The sequence below is a fragment of the Narcine bancroftii genome, chromosome 2 (assembly GCF_036971445.1).
Source record: "Narcine bancroftii isolate sNarBan1 chromosome 2, sNarBan1.hap1, whole genome shotgun sequence".
Taxonomy (NCBI): Eukaryota; Metazoa; Chordata; class Chondrichthyes; order Torpediniformes; family Narcinidae; genus Narcine; species Narcine bancroftii.
Window position 1 is genome coordinate 36,343,893 of NC_091470.1, and position 26,932 is coordinate 36,370,824.

Genomic DNA, 26,932 nt, shown 5'->3' on the forward strand with positions numbered 1-26,932 from the left:
TTCTTCTTCCCAAGTCAAAGAATGGGTATTATTTGGATCTTAGGGAAGAATCCTTTCTTATATCTTTGAGTGTTGAACTTTTATGCACTTTTAATTTCAGTTGTCTCCGTTACTTCAGTGTTTCCATTTTCTTATTTCTTCAAACATTACTCTCCTTGTGATCTTGCACTCCTCATTCTTTCTTTGTTTAGCAGTATATCCCAATTGCATAGGTGCTATTCAAAAGCTTGTCCAAGAATGAGCCTTGATAATAAGGATTGTCAGGGTAGATCATGCTGCCATCTAAATATTTGACTCGCATACAACTTCCTGTTGAATTTGGTTAATGTTAATCGAAACCAGAAAGTAGCAGGTTTTCATTCCTTGGCCCTGCCCAGAGCCGGATTCGGACTTAGTGAGGCCCTAAGCTATATAAAATTTGGAAGCCCCTTGTTAAAAAATTACATCAAAAGGTCTCAAAAAAACTTGAAAACATATATGTCATTGAATTATTTAATAGCAAGCGCTATAAAGACGCTGTGAAGGAAACCCTACGCTACTGTGACATCCAGCCAAGAGAACTAGAAGCTGTAACTGCTGACAGATTCCGTGCTATGAAGCCGACACCAGTTTTGAAGACAGGTACTGCCAAAAACTGAATGAAAACTGTAAAGAGCAGCCACAGTTATTACAAAAACAGACTTCCAGTGCCCCCATTGCGCTTCCAGACTTGGACTGCAAAGCTACCTTCTTGTTTACAGATGAACTGCACAACAAGGTGTCTTCTTCGAACCAAAGGACTACCAATATAACAGCAAGGCATTTAAAGTGAAAAATACAAATTATTTTCAAATGAATGCATTTACTGATTACATATTTATCATTTGGTGGGCTTGATCTCTAGCATAGATTCTAATATTATATAGCCTGGAAACAATACTTAAATGTAATTTTGTAAATAATTTTAACATACGCTGACAAAGTAAGTAATCAGGATCACTTGTTTGCAAAATCAGAAAAAAATTATACCAAATAAGCCTAAAAACATTTACTTTCTTGATTTCCCAAAAGCAAAATTATGAATTTTGTCTTCAAATGATGTGCAACACAGCTATGCACATGATGCTAAGTGCAGACAGTTTTTCTTGAGACATGGTTGCTCTTTGACTGTGAAAATGACCTTTCATCTGAACAATTTGTTACCATCAGACATAAAAATAGTCATAATATTGCTTCCTCGTTAGGGAAACCTAAATGAATATTGTCTTGAAAGATTATTGGATACAGATCTTTGTGGGATATTTGTTTTTTTCTTAGATTATTCCGCTTGACATAAGCTGGAAGTGCCTCAGTTCAACTACAAGATTAATATCAACATCGTTTGTGTACTCTTTCATCAAAGTTTCTACTGATCCACATAGCTGTCCCTCTGAAGCTTCTAAATCAACTAAAAATTAAAATTTGTTTGCAAAATAATTATAGACTGTTGCTCTTATGCTCAAGTTTGCTTCAAGGACTATTATTTTGCATTCGAAATTTGTCTCTTGGAGATAGCTCTCCATGCATTAAATATATATATTGACATATTTTATACTGTGCAGTTATTGCATGTTGAACCAGGGAGAATAACATTGTTTCCAACTTAATTTATTACATATCACTCAAAACCTAAAACATATAATTGAAATAAACACGAATAGCAACAGGGCCATCAGTAATTGGAAAGTTCATTTACCATTATCAATTATATATCAATTCAAAGTTATTTTGTCACTTGCTTTTTTTTGCCAAAATATTTATACTGAATTTCATGTTATACTCGCACTTTGGTGCTTTCTTTCCCTGACCCGTATCAAATCTTGAACCCATAAACAAACGATTAATCACACTATTGGGCGGAGCCCATAATCCCATCATGTAGTCTAAATTAAATAGACTGGAGCGAAAAGTCTCCAAATTATCGATGGCCTGAAATTAAATATAAAATTCAGAAAATACAAAGCAGAACATATAAAATAAATGCAAAGGGTCCGGCACTGGCCCTGCCCTTTACCAAATACTTAATTTCAGGTAACTGAACAGAGAGTCAAGCCCAGGACTGAATTAATTTGTAAGGCTTAAAATAGAGATTGTGTACACCTCTTAAGCTACTGGAAATCCCTGGCATCACTTTTCTGTCATTCAAAAAGGAGGCACCACATTTTTTTTCCTCTTTTGTCAGAAGTGGGTAGCACCCTTATACAGCTCAGATCCAATTTCTGCCATTTGGGATGAGCCAGCAAACACTGAACAGAAGTATACATTTTACACTTACCCCACTTTTGTTTAAATAAAATTCAGAAACACTCAAAATCTGAAATGAAAAGGCAAATGAACAGTAGATTAATCGGCACCTAAAACCTAACAATAAATCAAGCATAATATTTATCAGAAGTCAAGCTTTGAAGGGTTTGAATAAATGTGAGAAACTCTAACCCAGCTTTTTCAATCATGTGCTGATCAATCAGACAACTTTTCCATCAGCTTCTAGTTTGACATTCTTTTAAGTATTTACCCACACATGGTAAAAAAAAAGTGGTCAAACCACTCCTTCAACAATACACTAGTCAGTTAGTTTTCATTTGTGTCCACAATGTTCAATGGACAAATTCTATTTATTTTAGTAAAGAACAAGGAACAGTCCAACTGCACTGGATCTTATCAATGTTTGTCCTTTACCTTTTAACACCCTCAGCTATCACTAAAAAATAATCTAAATTTGCCTTAATATTATTAGACCCCATCAATTTATTTTGATCAATTGTGGTATGTCCTTGGATAAGCTTTAGATTTTCCAAATGTTAAGTCCAACTTGACTGCAGAACAATTGCCTGATATCTGCCAAATGCCATTTCATTTTACAGGAGCTGCGGAGCAAACACAAGAAGCAGATGACCGATGCAGACTCTCTCTCTTTGATATTGTTAAAGCAAGCTGTGATTCCAAAGAATTGTACATTTTCCCACTTGCCGGGGTACGAGGTTTGGTGCACTCTCACTTAATTTCTAAGTAAATTACTGGATCTAAATTATCATATGCCTTACTCACATTTTGTTTCTTCTGTTTCATAAAAGAAATCATTAGGAATCACAAAACTGTATTTGGTTGTAGCTCGCTTACCTGAATTTTTATGTCTGTGGAAATGTTGCACCATTGCATCTACCTCAGAAAGATGATTCATCTTGAATGTACCTGCATTTATGAAATTATTTTCTAGCTTTATACATATGCTATGATTTTTAAAAAATTTTCTTATGTCACAATTTTTAATATTCTGATTCACGTTCAAGCATTGTACAAAATCAATAGTTGTTCAAAGATTGACATTTCTATAAATAATGTGGATATGTTTGGGATCTTACAGGATGAACATATCCCATTACATATATTGTTGTGATCCAATTTATCTGATCATCCTTGCTTGAAGATTGACATCACAATTTTCCAGTGTTCCCTTATGCAACGCCCTTCATAACATGTTAATGACATGAGATACTCAACAATTACGCATGATTTTATTGCACAGAAAATCTGATAAAATCAGCACCTGCGATAAAATAATGGGTACCACATTTGAACTTAATGAACGCAGAACCTTCTTCCACATCCAATCCAATTGTTTGGAGCAGTAAAGACAGAATCCTTAGAATCTATCTGATCCTGTGTTTCAATCAGTTCAGTAAAGTCATAAAGAAAACTGGAAAATGGCAGATGAAATACATGTAGATAGAGGTAAAATTCTACAATTAAATAATTAATTCTAACTCATGTCTTGCATATCTCCTAATAATATTTACATCAGTCATAATTTAATATCTTTACAAATTATTATACCATTCACATAATATTGATGCAGCAATTTACATTTACAGCCTGCTAAAAGCTTTTACAAGTATCTTTCAGTTTCTTTTCTCCAAGATTATTGCAATTAAAATATCAGCCTAATTGCACAGATAACATTGGATATCTTGCTGAATATTATCAACTGATGCCTAAAATATTTTATCCCATTCAGTGGTCTGTTATGTGAGTATAATCTTTTATTCCATGCTTCCTTATAACATTGAAATAGGTCATTTGGTCCATCGAGTCTATGCCAGCTCATCAACATTGTTCCATTTATTTCCCTGCAACCACTCGCTTACATTAGGGGAAATTACAATAGTTTATTCACCTAATAACTAACATATACATTTTGGGAAATCAAAATCTGGCATGATATATTGAGTAATTGACAGGGACATTAGAAATGTTGATGTTCAGATAGTCCATGAGATGCAAGTCCATTGTTCCCTGAAAGTAGTAACAAAGGTGGATAGCATAATGAAAAAGGCATTTGATCTGCTTCTCTTCATAGAGTGAGTCATTGAGTAAGAGGTGGGTCATCATGTTGCAGCTGTAAAAAAAAATACTGGTTTGGGACATTTAAAATATTCCACACAGTCCTGGTTTACACACTCAGAAGGTATGTGGAACCTATGGAGATCATGAATAAAAGATTCACCAGGATGTTACTTACAATAAAGGGCTGTAGTCATGAGAAGACACTGGGTTTATTTTCCATGGAACTTAGGAAACTGGAGGGTGACCTTCCAGAGGTTTATAGAATTATGAGGGAACAAATGAGACAGGAAGAATATTTTTCCCAGGGCAGGAGAGTCTAAAACTAGAGGGTGCGAATGGAGAAATTTAAAGGAGATCGGAGTTTTCTCTCAGAAAATGATAAATATCTGGAACAAGCTGCAAGAGGAGGTGATGAAATCAGATACTATTATAACCTTTAAAAGGCATTTGGACAGGTACCTGGATAGGAAAGGAGTAGATGGATATGGGCCAAATGTGGGCAATGGTACTCACATAGATAGGCTTCACAGTCAGCATGGATAGGCCAAAAGTACCGGTTTCTGTGTTGCATGAGTCTATTATTTTATGATATACTGTACACAAATTTGGGAAATGGGTGCAAACAAGAGAATTTGGAGGAACTCACATGATATATCCATATAACTATATAACAGTTTATGGCATGAAAACAGGCCATCTCGGCCCTACAAGTCCACGCCGGTTCACTCAAACAACTCCGCTAGCTCCCCCCACCTGATCAATTGTGGTATGTTCTTGGACAAGCTTTAGATTTTCCAAATGTTAAGTCCAATTTGACTGCAGATCAATTGCCTGATATCTGCCAAATGCTATTTCATTTTACAGGAGCTGTGGAGCAAACACAAGAAGCAGATGACCGATGCAGACTCTCTCTCTTTGATATTGTTAAAGCAAGCTGTGATTACAAAGAATTATACATTTTCCCACTTGCCGGGGTACGAGGTTTGGTGCACTCTCACTTAATTTCTAAGTAAATTACTGGATCTAAATTATCATATGCCTTACTCACATTTTGTTTCTTCTGTTTCATAAAAGAAATCATTAGGAATCACAAAACTGTATTTGGTTGTAGCTCGCTTACCTGGCTTTGGAGACGGTCCAGAGGAGGTTTACTAGGTTGATCCCTGGGATGAAGGGGTTGACTTATGATGAAAGATTAAATCGTCTAGGATTGTCCACTGCTATTGCTTCTAATAGCTCAATATACAAGCCTTGAGATATTGTAAAGGATCATTACGGTTCTATGAAGCAACAGTTTACAAGCTCTGAAAAAAATTTACAGTGAAATCTACCTCAGGTACCACTATAATGGGTGCATTTGATGATCTGCAATTTCCACTAATAATCAATGACACTTCAGTTACTTAACTCTTCTTCCACCTGAACCTTCAGAGCAAATGGAGGAGAGTAATTTCTGGCTTCAGAACAAAACAAATGGGTTGGTAAAATGATCAGAGGAATGAGGAATGGAATTTAATCCTAAAAAATGTGAAGCAATTAATCTTGGGTGGGCCAATATGTTGAACACATATACTAAAAATTCTAATTGGTTCTATCTGCCTTGAGAGAGCTCAAATCCACACCTCTTAGTTGTCTTTTCACAATTTGTGACAGTCTTCTTTGATATAGCAATAAGCAAAATTTCTTTGGAGTTGAATTAAATGTTTCTCTAGGCCTTTTTGGTCATTCATATCTGAGGCTTCATTGAAAACAAATCAGCTATTTGTCCTGCTAATGAAATCTGTAACTCCCTATAAGCATCACATTCAACTGTCCATCTACCAGCAACTTCCCATTCTCATCATCTTGTATTAAGAATCTCAGCCTACATCAGTTATTTGATCTATTCGTGGCTTCTTATGTTTATATTGCTTTGAACTAGGCTCCACCCACAAAATGGGACTATTTCCTCTGCATCCATTTGATGACATATTTATAGAATTCTTAAGATTTCAGTGGATTAAAGATGAAGGGAGGTATGGTAAATGTAGTGGTTAGCACAATGCTATTATAGTGCCCATGATACAGGGCAAGGTCAAATCTGATGGTCTGGGTGGAATTTGGACATTGTCCTTCTGTCTTCATGGCTTTCCTCCAGGTGCTCTGGTTTCCTCCCACATTGGTCACCTGCTGTATTCAGCCAGCATGGGCTCTGTTTATTTTCCATTTTCTCGAGGTAAGTCTCTACCTGCTTATTCTTTGCTGATAGTTGTACCATTTTAAGCCTTGTAAAGATTGTGCAGTTTCTGTCAGCCTTCCGTTCAATGCTTCATTGACTTCCAAATGTAGTTCATTCAATTTCTACATAATTTTAAAAAGGTTTACTGTTTCAATAGGAATTAGTCTTAGTGTTTAGTTTGCCTTTTGTTGTCTTATCAACCATATCTGTTGCATCTTTTTCCCCTCTGTCCAGTTGTATTTTTAATGTCAAAAATTTGAGGCCTCCTTTCGCAACTTCATACTTCATGATAATGAATTTCATTTATTATTTATCCTACCATTCAATGACCCTGTTTCTGTCTACTTGCATTTTGGTCCACAACTCAATTAAGTAATCAATTATACCCATTATCTGTATTTCCATTTTCTGATTCGAAATCATTTATTCGTATGGTAAATTATAGTGAACTTACCAAACATGAGATCTCCTACACACATTTTATTTTTTTACAAAATTTAGACCCTACTGCATGATAATAGGCCATTTCGTGCCGCCCAATTTACATCCAATTAACCTGCACCCCCGGTACGTTTTGAAAAGTGGGAGGAAATCAGAGCCCCCCCCCCCCCCCCGAGTGGGTGGGGAGGTAGAAACTTACGCAGACAGCGCAGAATTTGAACCCCGGTCCTGGTCTCTAGCGCTGCAAGGGCGATGCGTTAACCGCTACGCCCACGATGTTACCAGGATAAAGCAGTACCAAGGAAGGGCATAGCAAGGAAGGAACAAACTCCCATTTAGTTTGAAGTGAAGAATGACTAGAGGTTCGTCAAACCCTGTTGGTACTAACGACAAATCACCATTTAAGGACATGGAAGTGTGTTGGCATATAGGTTACAATCATTTAGAATTGCTACTAAAGAAGGAATTAAATAAAATATAAATCTCCTTCCTAAGCTAAAATTATTGATTAAAACTTCGTCTCAACTTGCACAATCTTTAGTGTGAACAACCAAAGGTAAGGATTAGATTAAAGTTAACAATGAGGGAATACAGTATGCCAAGAAAAGTAATGGGTCAGAAATATTTTCCATGTTGTACAACAACAGGTAATATTGCAATGGGAGATCAACAGAGAGAAATATACTCCACTTGAATGAATAAAACAAGCGAGTCGAGATGAGTTGTCATGAATAACATAGTGAAGATAAAAATCGATCTACAGGACAATCCTTACCCAAATTGATCTTCAATAAGAGATTAAGACCAAATAAAGAGACTGGGAGCAAAAGATTAAACTATCAGCGAACAAACGCAAGGAGAATGAACAGAAAGGGGGTCAGAGACTCTCAGGAAATGAATCTGGAGTTCTTTTCCGATTGCTGAATCTGTTATTTGCTGCTTTCCGCTGTTACGTTTTGCTCTAATACTATTAAAAAGACCAATAATTTTCAGTTCCATCTCAATGATCTTACCTTCACAGGGTCTCCATCCGAAACCTCGACGATTCCTTCGCCTCCACAGCTGCTGCTTGACCCGTGAATTTCTCCAAAAGTGTGTCTTCTTCAGCTTCAGATTCCAGGATCCTCTCGCCAAACCCGACACGAACCTAATCGGATCCCCTGGAGGTAAAAATTAATATGATTTATGGTTGAGGTGACATTTCCAGTAAGCAAGGAAACAATCTGAGAGATTGCATCCCAGGATAGAGTTGGAACCCGAATTAAAGGACAGATTGTGAATCGCGTTTATCGCCAAAAAAAACCCCCAAACGTGGTCATCTTGAACACGTTACTTTGTGCTTCTTACACGTCCACCTAAGAGAGTAAAACTATGCGAATTGACCAATTCATTCGTTCCAAATGCCTCGAGTTTGCACGTCTGAATACTTTCCTCCTGTTTCATGCAAGACAAATTTGAGCAACGACAGATAACTGGGGTGGGGTGGGGGCAGAAAGGAGGGAACCCCCTCGTCCTTTCTCTTGCAGAAAGTCAGGGAAAATTTAATTTCGGTTGATTGACAGTCTCCGTGGAAACCACCAGGTCTCCATCCGCCTGGACCCACCCTCTGGAAAATCTGACCAATCGCTAGGAGAGAGGACGATCCGATTCTCCCGCAGAGTCGGTCGCCGTCACGTTGAAAACACACAGATCCATCCTGGGAGACAGTCCTGTGCATGGGGGGGGGAAGCCCGATCGGCTAAATCCAGCCGAGGAGAAAGAAGGGCTTTGGGGCGTAACGTGGGAGGGAGGGAGGGGAAAGGCGAGGAGAATCATGTCTTCCGCTTCCAGTGAAATCACCAGCAGAATTGAGATTAAAGAAGAGAACGTCAGCCTGCAGCCAAAGATCAATACACTGGGCTCTCCAGCCACTCTGGAGCCAGAAGTAAGTGCCCTGTCTGCAAGTCCGGAGATTAGCGAGCAGGTTCCCGTTGAACTTTTCACCAACCCCGCGTCCGCTCTGACTTTCTCGCCGGAGCAAGTCGCGTGCGTGTGCGAGGCTCTGCAGCAAGGGGGGAACCTGGATCGCTTAGCCCAGTTCCTCTGGTCTCTGCCTCCCAGCGATCTGCTACGTGGCAACGAGAGCATCCTAAAAGCACGGGCTCTGGTGGCCTTCCACCAGAACCGATACAAAGAACTCTACAGCATTCTGGAAAGCCACAACTTCGACGCAGCGAGCCACACTTCGCTGCAGGACCTGTGGTACAAGGCTCGGTACACAGAAGCCGAGAAGGTCCGGGGCCGGCCCCTGGGGGCCGTGGACAAGTACAGGCTGCGCAGGAAGTTTCCCCTGCCCCGCACCATCTGGGACGGCGAGGAGCGGGTCTACTGCTTCAAGGAGAAGTCGCGCAACGCGCTCAAGGAGCTGTACAAGCAGAATCGCTACCCTTCGCCGGCCGAGAAGCGCAACCTGGCCAAGATCACCGGGCTCTCGCTCACCCAGGTCAGCAACTGGTTCAAAAACAGGCGCCAGCGAGACCGCAACCCGTCGGAGACGCAGTCGAAAAGGTGAGGCGGCCAACTTTTCCCCCCCAACTTCTCTCAGTTCCCGGGGCTGCTTCCCTAATGCCACAAAATGGCGCTTATCTCGTCCTTGACTTTCTGCCTCGAAATTACAATGGATCGCGGGCGACGGCAGCGCTCTCCCTCCCGCGGGGTCGCTGGGCTGCGCGGACCGCCGCTCGGACGAGAGGGGAGAACGGTGGAGGAAAGTTGGGTGGGTGCAGGAAAGTTGGGGGGGGGGGTGGTTTAAAAAATCCACGAGAACAAAGAGGTCAGTTGTTTCTTTCGTGTCATTCTGGGTTTTTAATGAAACTCGACCGGCTCCGAGAGTGGGCGCCGGTTATTTTCGGAGTTGCCTCACAGCATGGTCGCTCTTTGGCTTTTTGTTTTGAAACCTGAGTCTTTCCCATTCGGCTCGAATTTCACTTCTCCAGCCCAAGTTTCCTTCGATTTCCTTCATCCGACTCCTTCCCGCCTTTCTCTGCCAGTTGAAGGTGGGAATCGAACTCCCTTCCTTTTTGATGACCTACTGTCTTCTTGGGGGTTGGGTGGGGGGGGGGGGAGGGGGATCCAATGTGGTCTGGCGGATTAACATTGGTTTTTGGCTGGAGTTGCTTTGTCTTTCAAGAGTGAGTGCGCACCTGGCGGAGGTGGGTCGAGCGACAAGTTCCAACTGTATTCCTTTCCAGTGACGATGTCAGAAACTGCTGCAGGGCAGAGGGAAAGGAAACGAGATGAAGAACGCCTTTTATCTCAGCCGGGCAGGAACAGTCAAATAAAAAAAAAACCCAAAGCCACTTTTTGAGGTATTTTGTGTGTGACATCCCAAAATAGGAGCACAAGAGATATTTGCGGTTAAAAGTTCAAATGGAAAGTCTGACCCCAGGAGCTTCTTTCAAAAACGGTGATCTGGAGCTCAGAAGGGTTCTTGCTGGTTTTCAGAGAGATTCCTTTTCCAGGACATTCACCACTGATTCCTTATCAATCAGTCTTGCTGACCAAACTTGTCCCCTTCTGAGTTCTCCAGATGATCCTCTTTCTTTCAGGTCACTTGTCAGTCTTCTCCTTGGACCAGACAGCCTCCCAAAGTTGGCCAGCTTTGTCCTTCTGGAAAGCATTTCTGTGTGCAGTTTGGGTCACCAAATTACAGGAAGGTGATAAACAAAATAGAGAGAGTGCAGAGAAGGTTCACCAGGATGTCAGGGTTTGAGTGACAGAGAAAGGTTGAGCAGCCTGGGGCTTTTGTCTCTGGAGCGTAGAAGATTGAGGGGGGGGGGGGGGAATCTGATGGAGGTGTTCAAGATTTTAAAAGGGACAGAGAGAGTCAACGTGGATAGGCTTTTTCAATTAAGAGTGGGGGATATTCAAACCAGAGGCCATGGCTTGAGATTGCAGGGGGGAAATTATAAGGGGAACGTGAGGGGAAATTGATTCACGCAAAGGGTGGTTGGGATGTGGAATAAGCTTCCGGCAGAGGTGGTTGAAGCAGGGACGTTATTTACATTTAAGGAATAATTACTTGGAGGATGGGGATTTGTTCCGGCATGGACTAGTAGGGCCAAACTGGCCTGTTCTGTGCTGTATATGGTGATATGTGATATGAACAAGAGGCCATGAGAGGGCAAAACTTGAGGAGAAATATTAGAGGATGCTTCTTCACTGGGAGAGTGGTGGCAGAATGGAATGATCTTCATTGCGGCAGGCATTTAAGAGAAGCTGGGAGGTGTACATGGAGGTGAGGGGCTGGGGGGGGGATATTGGCGGAGAGCGAGAGGATTGAGCTCGTGGAGTTGTTCTAGTGAACCGGTGCGACTCGAGGCCAACGTGGCCTGTTTCCACTCTGTAAATGGTTGTATGGCACTGTAATGATGTGATTTTTTTTTTTCAATACGCATCTTAATTATAAAACCCATTAATGATCGCAACAAATGGGGCATCATGAACGTGGGGAGAGGTTGCTGGAAGGAATAGTGAGCATCAGTCATGTTGCATCGAAAGTGATGCATCTTGTCATGTCTGGTTTCCAAAGCACAAAGAATCCAGAAAGACTCCCTACTTCTAGAATGCTGTCAGAAAGGACAGTATTATAGAAGTAATCCAATGAATTTAACAATCTGGGAAGCAAATCCATTCAGAAACAAAATCGAAATTTCAGGACAGTGACTCCATTCAAATGTATTAGCTGATAGCTGAGTGCAAAAATAGCGGAAGTTATACTTTAGTACATTTTACTTTGTCTCTCTTAAAATTAATAAACGTCAAAGAATAAGAATTATTAGATACCAATTACAGGATTTTTAAAAAATGGAGCAATGTAATTTATTTTTTAAAGAGCATTTTGCCCCTAATGCAACACACTTGTCAGTTCATATTAACTTTGTGCTCATTGTACTCGAGTCATAAAACCAGGACAGATCCTTCAGCCCAACTCCTTCATGCTGGCTCAGTTGGCATCCTGGGATGGTCCTATTTACTTGTCTTTGGTCCATATCCATCTAGACCCTTTACAGTGGTCGTCCTTATCTGGGGTTTCAGTTACCTGTGGTCCAAAAATATTAAATGGAAAACTCCAGAAATGAACAATCCATAAGTTTTAAATTGTGTGTGGCATGATGAAATCTTGCACCATACTTCCTGGGATGTGAATCATCCCTTTGTCCAGCGTATCTATGCTACCCACCTGCTAGACATTTAGTAGCTATCTCAATTATCGGATCAACTGTCGCGGTATTGCAGTGCTTGTGTTCAAGTAATATTTGTTAATATTGTTATAATTGTTCTATTATTATTTTATAAATTAAACTTTATCATCGATATGCATGTACAGTATAGGAAAAAAACATAGAATATAAGGTTTAGTACCATCACACAGTTTCAGTCGTCTGCTGGGGTTCCTGGAACATATCCCGTGTGGATAAGGGGTGGGGGGGGGGGGGGCGTGGAGAGAACTACTGTATATTCATGAATCTGTTCAAATGTCTTCTCAAAGTTGTAATTTTATTTACTTCAATGGCTTTCTCTTATAGCTCATTGCCTCTCTCGCTCTAAGCTATTCCCTCTTGTTCTAGAATTGTCTACCCTGGGGAAAAAGACTGAGCATTCACTTCATCCATTTCCTCATGATTAGATAAACCTCTAAGGTTGCCCCTTAGCTTCCTTCTTTTAGGGAATAAAGACCCAACTTTTGCAACCTCTCCTATAACTCAAGCCCTCCAGTCCCAGCACATCCTGATGAACCTCCTTTGCATCTCTTCCAGCTTGCTGGGCAACTAGTGTTCAAGTGTTGCCTCACTGCCTTTGTAAAAGTGCTTTTGTAAAACTGGATCATTGATTTTTGACTTTTTTTGTAGTTAGAGCCCAGTGGCATATTAAAAGATGGTACCTTCCTGTCAGATAACAAACTGAGGTCTCTCCTCCCATTAGTTTTCCTGCCAAGTGGTTATTTAGTCCTGGACATCCACTCAGTTAAATCATTTGGATTAAGAAACTGAGTATAGTCATGCTATTATCTGTGGCAGCTTATTGCTTTAAATTAACATCTGTGACAGCATTTTACAAGTACTTGTTGGTTCTAATGATCCTGGGAAAGTCATGAATGCTGTGAGGTTGATGAAGCTATTAACCAGTAGTCGAGTTCAATTCAGATTCACCATTTCTGCATTTCATTTTCTGTATGTTGGTCAAGGAATCTAATCAGCCATGCTGTTGGACTTGTGCGGGTTGAGTATGGTCCTGCTGGGCCGGATGAAGTTAACACCTGGTATTTCTGTTTTACATGAGGTGTATAGTCTGGCAGAATTCAGTTTTCTTTTTAGGCCATGAGTTAGTTTTATTCACTTAAGCATCTTTTTGGGTACATTTATATTCAAAAAATGTAAATCTTAAGTACAGAGGCCTTTTTGTGGCAAGGTGTTGTTAAAGGTGCATCAAGGATTCATTGGGTCAGTCACCTGAGGTCCAGTCACAGCTCGGAGAGCAATCAACGTTTTGGAATAGCCACAGCAAAACCTTGGATGATGGGCCAAGGATTCTACAAAATGTGCAGCTTTGGGAGTAGTAGTATGAAGTAGGATGGTGTCTGCACCATGACACCACTGCATAGTTGTATCATACATGGACCATAGATTAAGCTGCAGCCTCAAAAAGTAACCCTTTGTTCAGATATTCACAGGAAGCTGGCATTGTCTCCCAAACTGCTGAATTTTCTGATCACTTCAGAAGGCATTTGAGGGTCCACCACACTGGTGGGTCTGAAGTCGCGAGTTGTCCATACCAGATAAGGACAGCAGATGTTTCTTCCATGAAAGATGTCAGGGAACCAGATAGGTTTTTATGACACCTGGTAGCTCTGTGGTCTGAATTGCAGATTCTAGATTTCTCAAATTATTCTATATTTATGAAATAATATTAACGTATATTTGAACAGGGAATGTGAGATTCGAGTAGTGTAATTTGATCTGAACCACAATGCTTTCCTGCCCCTGCATCTTCCATCATTTGTACACTTTCTGATCATTGAACCAATTCAAATTAAGAACTGTTTTAAATGTCATCTTAACTGTTACTTGGAATAGAGTCCACCCCACACCCTCTGTAAACTAAATTGTGATTGATTTCCATCTCTGGGTCAATCACATAGAACCATATTGAGATGGCAGAAGGAGGAAAACACTTATCATTCTAAACGATGGCAGCATTTCTCATAGAACTTAATAATTTATGCTCTGCATTAGTGGCTGAGCCAGCTTCTCTTCCTCTTTCAACATAATATTGTTGGAAAATCACTTTGCGGTCTATTCTGATAGACTGCATGATGTACTCTTGATACGGTATGTATTTTTGCTATTTATAATTTTCTTAATATTTCATGACTTGTGGGATTTGAGTGATTCTCTGACCTCTTTGTTATTTTTGAAATTTTTTTTTCTGGAACCACTTGATGGTGCTGACTGTCAAATTGAAATTGGTGATCTATACATTTATTTTGGTATCGGATATTATATAAAGGGAAGCTGCCATAAATGTATTATTGAGCAAGATATTTAGATAGTCTTCATCAGTTTAGCTTTAGAAGGCAAGATGGATGATGTTTGTAAATTGTATTATCACGCGAATGTTCTGCATTTGTTGGACAAAGAATTAAAATTCTATCCATCTGTGATGGAAAGTGAAAGTAACTTGAATATTCTGAAGTGTAGCTTTAAAATAGTGTTAATATGCGTGAATCAAGCACTATGTGTAATTTTGAACTTTTTTTTCCAGTGAGTCTGATGGTAATCACAGCACCGAAGATGAATCCAGTAAGGGTCAAGATGACATGTCGCCTCGCCCTTTGTCCAATCCATCTGAGGGATTGAGCCAATCCAACACTCATAGTCATTCAGAAGGCATGTTCATGCATCATATTGGGGAACTAAAGCCCTCCCAGAATTCTTCTGGAATACTATTGAATGGAAATCTTGTGGCAACAAATGGCTCTCCTGTCTTTTATAATGGAAGTCCTTTCATCCAAGGCCCTACTGGCGTCCTTGTTAATGGCCTTTCTTTGGGGAATGCCCAAACAATAAGTTTAAGTCCAGTAGGAACCACTCCAAGTGTGCTAGTTAATAACATTTCAAATGGTAAGTTATCAAAGAATTACTATCTTTAAAAGATTTTATAAAAACTTATCTGTTTTTATAAACAGATCATCCTGTTCGACTGTGATATTCAATTCCAAATTCGTATGTTGTCTTCTCAGGTTCTGCAGGTGGCAGTGAAATTAAAACTGAAAATGTGCCCATCCTTCCCTCTCAAGAAGCTGCATCTTCAGGTTCTGCTGAAGTCAATCAAGGCCTGACGCAAGTAAACCAATATAGCCTTGTGCAGCTCCAAAACACAGAAAATAATATCCAACTGGTAAATGGAAACATTGGGATACCTTCACTACAACTGCCTCCTGCTTCTGCTCCTCCATCACAAGGCAAGTTGCATTGGCATTTCTCCTTCTGTGATCTGGACATTGAATTCAATACATTTTACACGCCAGTAAAATGGACAGTTTAGTTTGTTTGCATAATATCAAATTAAATAAATATAATATTATTGATGTTGCATTTTAGTTTGTGGGTGGTAATAAAGCTGAGAAACACTGTCTGACAAATGTAGGACCTATTCATTCTCGAGCAGCTGCATGCAAACATCATCTGCTTACTTAACTGGATTGGTATTTGGGCTGACAGACGTGCACGTTGTGGAAAATTCTTCTGGTTGAGTCTTGGAGCAGTTGGGGACCTGTTTTGCCACTTCACCCACTAATTGTAAATGCATTGCAGTATTAAACCCTGCAATGTGTCATTTGCAACAAAAAGAAAGAAATGCCTGACTTGTGCTGGAAGTGTGATTTGTGCAGTATTTGCATAGTGACTACCAGCTGCTGTGCAATAACCTTGGCAGCATGACTGTTATCCAATATGGTTCTGTCACTAGGCAAGGTCACTGGGTGAAGGTCGTAAAAGTCTGGCAAGATCTGATACACTTTGGGGAAAATTGGTTGAATGTTTTAACCTTTTATTCTGTCCTTTACCATTGTGAAATGCTGGTGTTGCATGGGCTCCTTAAGCAAGTTTTGCAAACCAAATTCCTTTTGTGACGTTAGATCATAATTGAAATATTGCCTTGGATGTACTCATAACATCAGAGTTTTCTGGTAGTCTGTCTAGAACCAATCAGATTAAACCCATTCTTTTCTGAATAGTGGTAAATAATCCCTGCCTAGCACATGAAAACATTGTGCCTATTGGTAGCCATTTGGTACCTGGTCTCTGTTCTTTTTATTAATCCAGGAGCCTTAGCATGCCATGTTGCTGGCATTCATTGTACATTCATAATCAGATGATCCCCCTCATTGAGTTGTTGCTGCTCTTTCCAATGAAGAACTGGAAGATTTTGTGTAGCTCCTGGGAATTAGCTACGCTCTCAGTTGTAAATGAAAGCAATGGCTGAAAGAAGGCCAATAGAGTTTTCGTATAACTCCCTTCCCGAGGCCACAGAGCATCACTAATGGAAGAAAGATAAAATGATTATTAAAATAAATGGGCATGCCCAAGCTTGGATTTTTTAAATTAAAATGTAGTGCCAGGCACAACAATTCACTAATATAAACTGTCAATGAATGGGCCTACTTTTCCAAGTTCACTGTGATAGAATTAAGTTTGCACAAGTAGTTCATTAACAGAATCCGCCTGTTGCTCATACAAGTTGATGTAATCTTTTAAAAAAGCATTAAAATAAAATGATTTATATGGTTACTGAATCTTGGCAACTTGTGCATTATGAACCCGTTTAAATATCAAGCCACATATACAAGTTAAAATTAGTATAAATCAATTTGACGCATGAACGAGGGAGAGAGAAAGAGAGAGAGAGGAAACCCTTACTTATTGTGATTTGACAGATATTAGACTCTTGAATAATTTGGACATCTCCAGATACAATATTCGTTTCCTATTGTTAGGGTTAAATTTTATTCAGTTTTCAGTAAGAGTTTGGAACAGCACAACTGTTTGGATTCCCCTATCAACCATGTCCTCATTGGTATACATTCCCAATATCTTTGTCTTTTTGTAAAGCTTTCAGAAGTTTGTTCTAATTCGTTCATCCCAAACTCGACTTGCCATCCATCTGTTTACCAGACCAATATCATCCAGTGAATCCCTCTTTCACTCATTGACTCGTAAGAAGAACTTGCACATTTAAGATTTGTTCACTTGGCTCTTTCGGTATGACTGCCAAACCAGGTGCACCTCATGCCCACCCTAGTTTCCAAACCAGGTGTACCCCATGCCCTCCCTAGTTTCTAGTGTCTGTCTATGCCTATTCCAATCTTGCCAAGTGGCGCATGAATCTTTGTCCCAACTTGATATCGTTAAATGGTTGATTATGCAAATTCTAGTCCTGACTCCTGTGGTGGATCATATTTTAATGATTCTGAGCTTGGAAACTGCCTCTCTTTTTAAAATCTGTCAGCATTGTTGATCATCAAAATAAATTAAGCCGGGTATAGTTGAGGGATGAGGATGGAATGTCCTGTTTATCAATCCCCCGTTGGCTGTTCAAATTGTCATTTCCCAAATCTGTAAACTTGCCTTTGGCAGAACCATCTGTCAATCACTCAATGTTCACTAGCTTTGTAATCACAATCGAAATGAACTTAATTATAATCGCAAAATATAATCGATGCGACTGAAATTGTGGTGAATTATCCTTCTTTGCATTTATCGATCAATCTCAAAACTTTGAATCTTAAAATTTCAGAATCAGGCTTATTGCCATGAACCTGTCATGAAATTTGTTTTGTGGCAGCAGTATTGTGCAATGGTAGGTGTAAATTTGCTATGTTGCAATTCTGTAAATACAAGATTTTTTTTAAAAAAACTAGTGTGAAAAAGAGAACAAGTGAGGTATTGTCTATAGCAGGGGTGTCAAACTCAAATTCACGGAGGGCCAAAATTAAAAACTTGGACTAAGTCGAGGGCCGAACTAAATATTTATTGAAAATTTTCAACAACATCTGCATGTTTTCTCTTCTTTCAACATGTGTAATGTTAAACTTTTTCTTATTAAAATAAATGTTTAATAATAGTTTTGGATAAACTCTTTCCAGAAGCATTAACAAATGAGAAATAAAATATTCAATAAATAATATTTCTCTATAGAGGATTTGTCAAATGTGGCTAGTGTGCTGTCGAATAGTAAAATCTGAGGGCTATTGAGAATGTGGGAGAATAACATGATTCCTGAAACAATCAAATGGGTGACTGATTGTGGGCATGAACTCTAGCAGGGTTATTTGCCATGCCCTTTTTCCATTGGTACAGATATCCTTTGATTTACACACTTTTCAAGTTTTATGCCTAATGAGCTTGTATCCAGGTGCAGGACCATTTTTAACCAGGAATATATTTATCACTGTGACATGAAACTATTGGAAGATCGTTTTATCCTGAGATTAAAGTTCATAATACTTACTCAGGCCTGTGTGCGGGAGGGCGGGGTTTGCGGGCGATCGGGTTGGACAACGACAGTGCGGGGGCATCGGCTCTCGCTGCAGGGCGGCATCTCGGCGGATCAGCGGCCCCGTCACCGTGAGTCGCAGATTGGCCTGCGGCAGGGAGGGGGAGTGGACAACGGTCCTGGCGAGGTCAGGCCCGAGCCCTCCGGTTCTGGGCGCTGGGAAGCGGCCTTGGCTTTCCCTGACACCGGCCAGGCCCCAAAACCAGAGTCCATGGTGAGACCCTGCAACGTAAACAGAGGAGGTGGGGGCGACTAGCAGGCTGACGCCAATGCATTCTGGGATTAGTTGTATTACTGTGCATGCGCTATACTGGCGTGGCGGCCAGCAGGCCACCTCTAATACATTTTTGAAATTATCTTGCGGGCCAAATATAATTATATCGCGGGCCAAATTTGGCCCGAGGGCCAGAGTTTGACATGTGTGGTCTAGGATCTGTTCAGAAATCTTATGGCTGAGGGGAAGAAACTGTGTTTGTAATGTTGGCTGTGTGTCTTCAGGCTCCTGCACTTCCTTCCTGATGGTAGCAGTGGGAAAAAGGCATGGCCTGGGTGGTAAAGGCTGCTTTCTTGATACACCACTTCTTAAAGATATCCCTGTAGAGTGAAGACTAATGCTCCTATGAGCACCTGCCAAGTTTACAACCCTGTGTTGCCTGTGTATTGGCACCTCTGTACCAGACAGTGATGCAACCAGTCAGATTGCTCTCTACTGTACACCTGTAGAAATTTGCAACAGTCTTTGGTGATGTATCAAATCTCCTCAAACTCCTAACATAGTAAAGCACAATGGCATGCATTCTCAATGGAGAAAACTGGTTTATGTTATCCTGGATTTCCCCTTTCTGAAACCCATGCCACGCAACGAGCTGATCTATCTCACTCCTGTATACTTCCTCATTGTCATCTGTTATTCTGCTGACAATCATGGCTTCAACAGCAAATTTGTGGACGGCATTTGAATTGTGCCTAGCTGCATGGTCATGGGTGTAGAGCAGTGGACTAAGCACACATCCTTGTTCTCTGCCTGAGTTGATGGTCAGTGAGGAGGAGATGTTGTAACCAATCAGTACTGACTGTGGTCTTCCGGAGAGGAAGCGATGGATCCAATTGTAGAGGTCCAGGTTTTGAAGTTTGCTGATGAACACCGAGGGGATGATGGTTTTGAAAGCTGAGCTGTAACTGATGAAAAGCAGCCTGATGTACATTTTTTAAAAAACATTTTTAGACACAAGACATTGGCTTTTGGGCTGAAATGGACTGTTACCATGCCACCCAATTAACCTGCAACCCTAGTACATTTTGGATGGTGGGAGGAAACCGGAGCCCCCCCCCCCCCCAGGGAAAACCTAGACATGGGGAGAATGTACAAATTCTTAAGAGATGTGCGAGATTCGAATCTCTGTCCCGATTGTCAGCGCTGTAACAGCGTTGGGCTAACCGTGCTGTGCCAAATTGTATTGATGTTGTCTAAGTGATTTGGGGATGAGAAAGAGCCCATGGAACTTCAACACTTGCATTTTGGTTATCCACTGAAAACCTCCCAGTGTCACTGCTCCTACTTCTGATGTCTCCCAACCATTTATTAATGGAATATTCTTATTCTTAATCTAGCTCTCACACCCTTTTATATAAAGATGTACATACATCCCACCTCATCACTACCTCTTTCATTTTTTTTAATTGTATCTACTCGCGAATCACCTGTAGTGTCACCCATGTAAACGTTACAATCTGAAACTTTTGGCATCAGGTCTTCAAGCAAACTTCATTCCTTTCCAATCGATTCCATCTGTCTTTTTATAGAGTTTGTGTTTCAGTAAACGAATTGTATTAGCTATTGTACAGCTATCAATGACCACAGAGTGAAATGAAAATGGTTGTTTCCAGTTGTAACCCAGCTTTTTTTTCTGCAGAACTTCTGGAAAAACAATATTAGCATGCAAGATTCAGGGGCATTTAAAAGATGTTTTAATGACGAACTATAGAATATTGTTTTTATATTTGTATTTCAATTTTTTTGAGGGGGGGGCTTGTTTTTGATTCTTCATACCCTGCACAATACCAATTTGAACTATAATTGAAAATTAAATTATAAATAATGTTCATTGTCAAGCAAGCACATAAATACAATGTACGTATGCAATGAAATTCTTGGCCAAAGAGGTACTTTTGTTTTTTAAAAAAAAACATCTTCAATAGTAGACATTAAATTACCCTAGTACAGAAATAAACATAAAACATTTTAAATATTCAGTTCTTGCTAGTGCAAGAAGAAATAAAAGTGATGTTTCAATAGTGCAAGCCTTTTTGTGATGCTGGAGTAGCTTCTGATTAAAGCAAGGGGAGGCTCAAAACGCCTGATAGCCATTTGAGCGGGGAGGGGAATAAAACTTGTTGAATCTACAAATGCTGGACTTCAGGCTGGTAACCAGTCTTCCTGAATAGCAGCAAGAAAGGGTTGTAACTCATTATTATGTAGAATGAAGTAAAGAATGGATTTCAAGTTGCTTTTGACTATCTTCACAGCACAATTGCATGCTTTACATGGCAGTGTTATCTTTCCATTGTTAATTTCTGAAAAGTCTTTTGCGGTTTTGTCAATTCAATTTTCTCCCTTCCATTATAGAAGTATAGACTATATAGAAATAAATGTGAAGCTAGAATTGTTCATTTTCATGCTTAAAGATTAAATTGGGTACTTCAGTATATCTTTACTGTGGATGATTATACATATGCACTTCAATCTAATTTGCACTTTATCCTGTTTTGCAGGAAACATTTTGATAACAAACACAGCTGATGGAGGAACATTCCTAAGTGGTACTCCAGCCAGTCTTCCACAAGGTAAGGTTTTCTTGGCTGCCACGCTCCCTCCGAATGCAGTAATGTGTGCATTACCTAATTCAGGACAGGCTGTAGCTCCAGTCAAGCAAGACACATTGGAAGGGGGTCTTATCTTTTCTCCATTGATGTCAGTGGGAGGAAATAATCAGCTGAATATCAATACATCTACTGGAAACCAAGCTGCAACAACCCTACAAACTCAACCATCATCTCTCGTAAACACAGGACTGTCTCATAGTCTGCCTTTGACTTCTTCAAATCTACTGAATACATCAAATACCTTGAGCTTCAGCCTCACAGTGAGTCTTCCATTGTCAACAACTGCACCTCTAAATTGTGATCAACATTTGCCATCTGCTGTAACAAATACAGTCCCTGTGTCGATGGCCAACAATGAATACGTTACACTCCAGAACTGCAATCTACTCTCGCACTCTGGCCAAGAGACTGTAACCGAATCGAATGTTGGAGCTTCTGAAATTGGTGATAAACCCAGAAATCCAATTGCAGAGGAAACGCATGGATTCAATAGTGGGCATGTGTCTGTTCTTCACCCCCCTGTAAAAGAAAACTATTTGGTAGTATTGGAGAATAAACCTAGCAACCATCTGGCAGTAATGGACCCTAAATCCAAGTATGTTATAAATGATGTGGTTAATAATGTCTGCAAAGAACTAGAAACTGACGAAAAAGAACTAGCAAAACTTCAAAATGTTCCCATGGATGAAGATATCAGTGATTTGTAACTACTTACAAATTTAACTGTTGAAAATTAGACTTTTTTAAAATAGTTTCCATCCTTTTATTAAGGCTTCCAAATACTGAAGTGTTTTTGTTAGCAAACTTTATCTACTTCATAATTTTAAAAACACCTCCTGGAAAGATGGAAGGAACTGACATTGTCTGTTACACCTTTGTTTTTAAAACTAGAGTCTTGAGAATTCTTAGTTTTCAGCTCATATTTATTTTTCCCTAAGTATAAAGTATAAAAATGGCGTAAGACTTGTCTAGTCAGTTAAACTCAAGAATATAGTTTAGTTAATGTTACATCTCTTTATTGATATGTTTATTATTTTTGTGTATCATTTGTTTATATGCATGGTTTGATATCAATCTGCCATCAGCAAATTTTAACACTCTTGAGCATTTCCAGTATACTTTTCACTAATTGACTCGGATACTTTTTTTAAAAAAAATTCTATTACCTATCCCCAAGTATAAAATGCTCTTGAAATGTAATTTATTGTATGCATATTTTCAAACCATTTTTTAAGCTACCCAAGATGTACAATAGAAAAAGATGTTCTTTTGTATGACAATTGACTGACAATCAATATCAAAACTTGCTAGAACTACCATTACTGTATAAAAATATTATTTTTAAATGTCCTGAAGTACTGTGAAATTGACAGGAAATGTGCCTTTCCTGTTAATGAACCTGCACAAAACACTAATGTAGATGGGAATTGTGGATTTTTTAAAAAAGTGGATATATGAAATTGGTACTAGTCCATGTTAAAATACTACAGGGAAACTTTTTAAAAAAAATATTTTTTGTATATTAATTTTTACTTGCATGTGGTCATTTCAATGAACTACTTGAATCTTGGGCAGGAATATTTTTGTGTGGTGTTCCTGTACATTGATTTGAGTGCTTTGATGTCATTATTGACGTGGGGCGACCGAAAGCTGTCATGTTAAGCAATTAAGCAAGTTCAAGAATGAGACTAATATCTTTGTGTTTCATGAGGTGACACCCAGTTACTTTCTTGCAGAGGAGCAATTATCCGTTTCAGCATTGTGTGACACACAACTGCCACCAAAATTCAGTTCAGTCAAGATTTTTTTTGGAATCTGCATCATTTTAAGTCAATTTCTTTTTGTCCTTCAAACTATTCTTTTCTGTTTTGGTAATATTTATATACCATATTATGGATGGAACTTAAAATGTCCATTACGCACAAGATTCACAGAGTTGGGTTCCAATAAATCAAGCATTTGACTATATTCATGACCTGCTTGAGCTTTCATGGTTTACATTATCTTGCTGTATGGTCCTGATTGAAGCTAGAATAATCACTGAGTCAATAAGATATCAATCCTTGATCCATATCCCTTCAAGCTTTTCATAGAAGCTTCTGCTTATGTTATCTGCCCAACAGAATCTTAAAAAGCTACATTTCTAAATTATAAAAATATACTTGGGTTAGGTTCCATACACTAATCTCAAGGTAAGCACCTTAAGCTTCACTCGACTAGATTAATTATACTCTTTTCAACTGTTTGAAATATCGCAACTGTCCACCAGAGAAATAATTTAATGAATAATCAATTTTTACCAGAAAATCTATTCCCATTTCAAAATTCATCAAGCATGGTATTAAATTCTACTTTAATTCATGCGATTTAGCCTACATGCCCTCCTCATTAATATAGGATTGAATGTGCTACAAGCCATGTTATGGTCACCACACAAAGCATACCTGTTTTATTTTATAGATTTTAATTTGCTTTAATCTTAAACATATACAAAATTTGATTTTTGGTACAGACCCTCCTGACTTCCAACCACTTGACCCACTGCCCAGCCTGTGTGCCTTTATAGCTTGTTTCTAAAAGTGGGAACATATTTTCTTTTTGTGAAATGGGAATTCTGTAACTCTTTATATATGCATTTTAAAATTATGCAAGTATGTTCATTATCTCAATGTTTTCTTGCATTCAGTGCCTCTTGCGGTTTTAGATATATTTTAAGAAATGTGAGGCATTTGAAAACCTGTCTAACTCATTGCAGTAAATAGAAAGAATTTTATTTTTCTCCATATGAGAATGAATTGTAGCCAAGTATGACTTTCCTGGTATGCAAGATCCTACCTGAATGTTGAGACAATCTTCATATTATTTGGATAAGAAGTATTTTTATAAACATTTTAAAAAATCTCAGAGCGAATGACAATGTCAGCAGGAGGTTTAAGCAAACTTTAATTGTTCTTGTGTTGTATCTCAAGTTTCTATTTTAAATTTAAAAGCTTTATCAAAGTATCAGTTTAAAAATGTTTTGAAGAAGCTGCTGTGTAGATAGTTCGAGGAAGCTGAAGAGGTTTTCTAACATAAGAAATTACGCTCCATATTTCTTCATTTATGAACTCGAGCTAATATTGGGATTTGTGTACTCCAACTGGTCAAATAATTGGTCTTATTTGCATAAAATCTTTGTCTCTTTCAATGTACTTTTTGGAATTGCTAAACTTTGAAACATGCAAGGTATGAGAGAGTGCACTGTGCATTCTGTATTTGTTGTTCTAAATGGTTTTGGCAACAAAAAACATTTTGTTGCACCTTTTTTAAAAAAAACATAGGGGTATGTAGTGGGCTTCTCACTGCATCGCCTGATCTGACTGCACATGAAGATTATTTTGTTTGTTTTTAGGAATGTTAGTTAATGTTTTGTAGCTTACTGTAAAGGGGTATTAATTTAAAGGGAAGGTTTTATTAGACTTTACAAGTTATACTTTGATTTCAAGTCTGTTTTACTGTACTGTAGATTTGGCATGAAACTTTATAAACTTTTTAAAATTGTGTATACATAGACCTAAAACAGTGTGAGGGATATGGATAGCTAAAACATCTATGCTGCACTAACTTTTTTTGGTGATGGTACATTGAGCATGTATTAGTGTTTTGTGTTCACCCCTTATTATACCAAAGATATTTTAAATAATAGTTTTGATGTATAACCTGGTTTGTCTATACTGTTACATGACCTTTGTTTATATCCTGAAATGATTTGAGCTTATTTTTCTAAATACTATACTCAATGAACTTTATATTTATACATTTGGCGCTGTCTTTTGTTTTATTATATTCTAAAAATGTTCTTCATGAATGAACTATGAATTTGAACCAGAAAGCTGGCTGATAGAACAAGCTTTTAGCTAGCATTGATCATCGTCATATGTTCATGTCTCATTCTATTAACGTGACAAAAAAAAATTGCCTCTTTCCTGGAGCCCTCTCATATTTTGCTACCTTTAGCTGATCTGGAATCCCGAACTAATCGTTGAAGGTATTATCTGAAAACCTGTCCATTCCCTACAAATGCACACATTCAACTGGGTTTGTTGGGTAGTAGAGAGGGGCTGGAACTTCAGCGGTATAGTTTTCTCACTTGCTGTCCTCTGGGTCATGCACCCTACTATTGTCTCCCATTAGTTGTAAGACTCTATTTGCCACTGGTGTGTTGGGTGTTATGTGCAGGGCTGTACTTACTATTGATATTGTTTGTTTGCCTCATTGTGCCAAGCAGGACCTTTCACAGTTGACACAAAAGAAGAGGATCTTTATCTGAAATGATAATGCATTATTGACTCATGTTACATTCAAAACTGCACACACGTGGTCTCACTCATTGTTAGTAATTATTTAAAACTATTTATGTGGTTGGATAAATCTTTTTGTGGAGAAGTCACATATCTGACTTCTGCCCACTGTACTGTTTCTGAGGGTAATAAAAACACTAACTAATAACTCCATTTTTCTTCTCCCTTGATGCAATCCCTCCCTCCCTACCTACATCTGTGATACCTCACATGCCCTCCATCTCTTCATTAACTTGCAACTCCCTGACCATGATTGCCTTATTTTCACTATGGATGTCCAATCTCTTTCCACCTCCATCCTCATACATAAGGTCTCCAAACCATTCATTCTTGACCAGAGACCTAACCAGTCCCCCTCCTCCACCACCACCCACCTCTGCCTGGCAAAACTTGTTCTCACCCATAACTTCTCCTTTGACTCATCCCAGTTTCTCCAAACCAAAGGAGTAGCCAGGGGTGCCCACATGAGTTCCAGCTCGACCTGTCTGTCTGTGGGCTTTGAGGAGCAATCCATGTTGCAAGACTGGATAGCAACCTGTTGATGACTACATTGGGGCTGCCTCATGCACCCATCATGAGTTTGTCAACTTTATTCACTTTGCTGCTAACTTATCCCTACCTCCAATTCACTTAGTCCATCTCCAGTGTAACTCCCTTTTTCTTGATCACTCTGTCACCATCTCAAATGACAAGCTTTCTACAAACCTACCAACTCCCACGATGACCTCGACGACACTTCTTCATACCCAATCCCCTGCAAGGATTATTTTCCTTTCTCCATTTCTTTCAGATCTTTTTACAAGATACTCTTTAGTCCAGATCATCTGAAATGTTGTCCTCTTTCCCCTCTGACTGCAGATGCAACACCTTCCAGACTCCACATCCAACAACATGATCCCACCACCAGACACCTCTCCATTTCCTCCACTTCCTGTGGGGACCACTCCCTCATCCACTCAATTCTTCCCATTAATAGCCCCCTTGGCACCTTCCCCTGTGGCTCCAGGAAGTACCATATTTGTGCCCATATCACCTCCCTCACCACCATTCGGGACCCCAAGTAAGTGAAGCAACACGTGTATCGGCAGGATCG

General features: G+C 39.3%; 1 protein-coding gene and 1 long non-coding RNA gene across 2 annotated transcripts; one reads left to right on the plus strand and one right to left on the minus strand.

The window, feature by feature from the left end:
• Nucleotides 1-1,026: 1,026 nt before the first annotated feature.
• LOC138752301 (uncharacterized) lies at nt 1,027-8,250 on the minus strand. Its single transcript, XR_011350500.1, has 4 exons — nt 8,035-8,250; nt 5,483-5,666; nt 3,139-3,210; nt 1,027-2,332 (listed from the first exon to the last, which is right to left on the minus strand). It is a non-coding gene; the product is annotated as an uncharacterized lncRNA (long non-coding RNA).
• A 580-nt stretch (nt 8,251-8,830) lies between these two features.
• LOC138753374 (homeobox protein SIX4-like) lies at nt 8,831-25,295 on the plus strand. Its single transcript, XM_069916285.1, has 4 exons — nt 8,831-9,568; nt 14,825-15,183; nt 15,303-15,524; nt 21,389-25,295. Exons 1-4 carry the CDS (start codon nt 8,835-8,837, stop codon nt 22,204-22,206), a joined length of 2,133 nt encoding a protein of 710 aa, XP_069772386.1. The 5' UTR covers nt 8,831-8,834; the 3' UTR covers nt 22,207-25,295.
• The last annotated feature ends 1,637 nt before the right edge of the window (nt 25,296-26,932 follow it).

Coding starts and splice junctions, on each gene's coding strand:
- LOC138753374 (XM_069916285.1), top strand. CDS start 8,835: ATGTCTTCCGCTTCCAGTGAAATCACCAGCAGAATTGAGATTAAAGAA. Junction 9,569..14,824: donor TCGGAGACGCAGTCGAAAAG/GTGAGGCGGCCA, acceptor TTTTTTTTCCAG/TGAGTCTGATGGTAATCACA. Junction 15,184..15,302: donor AGTTAATAACATTTCAAATG/GTAAGTTATCAA, acceptor TTGTCTTCTCAG/GTTCTGCAGGTGGCAGTGAA.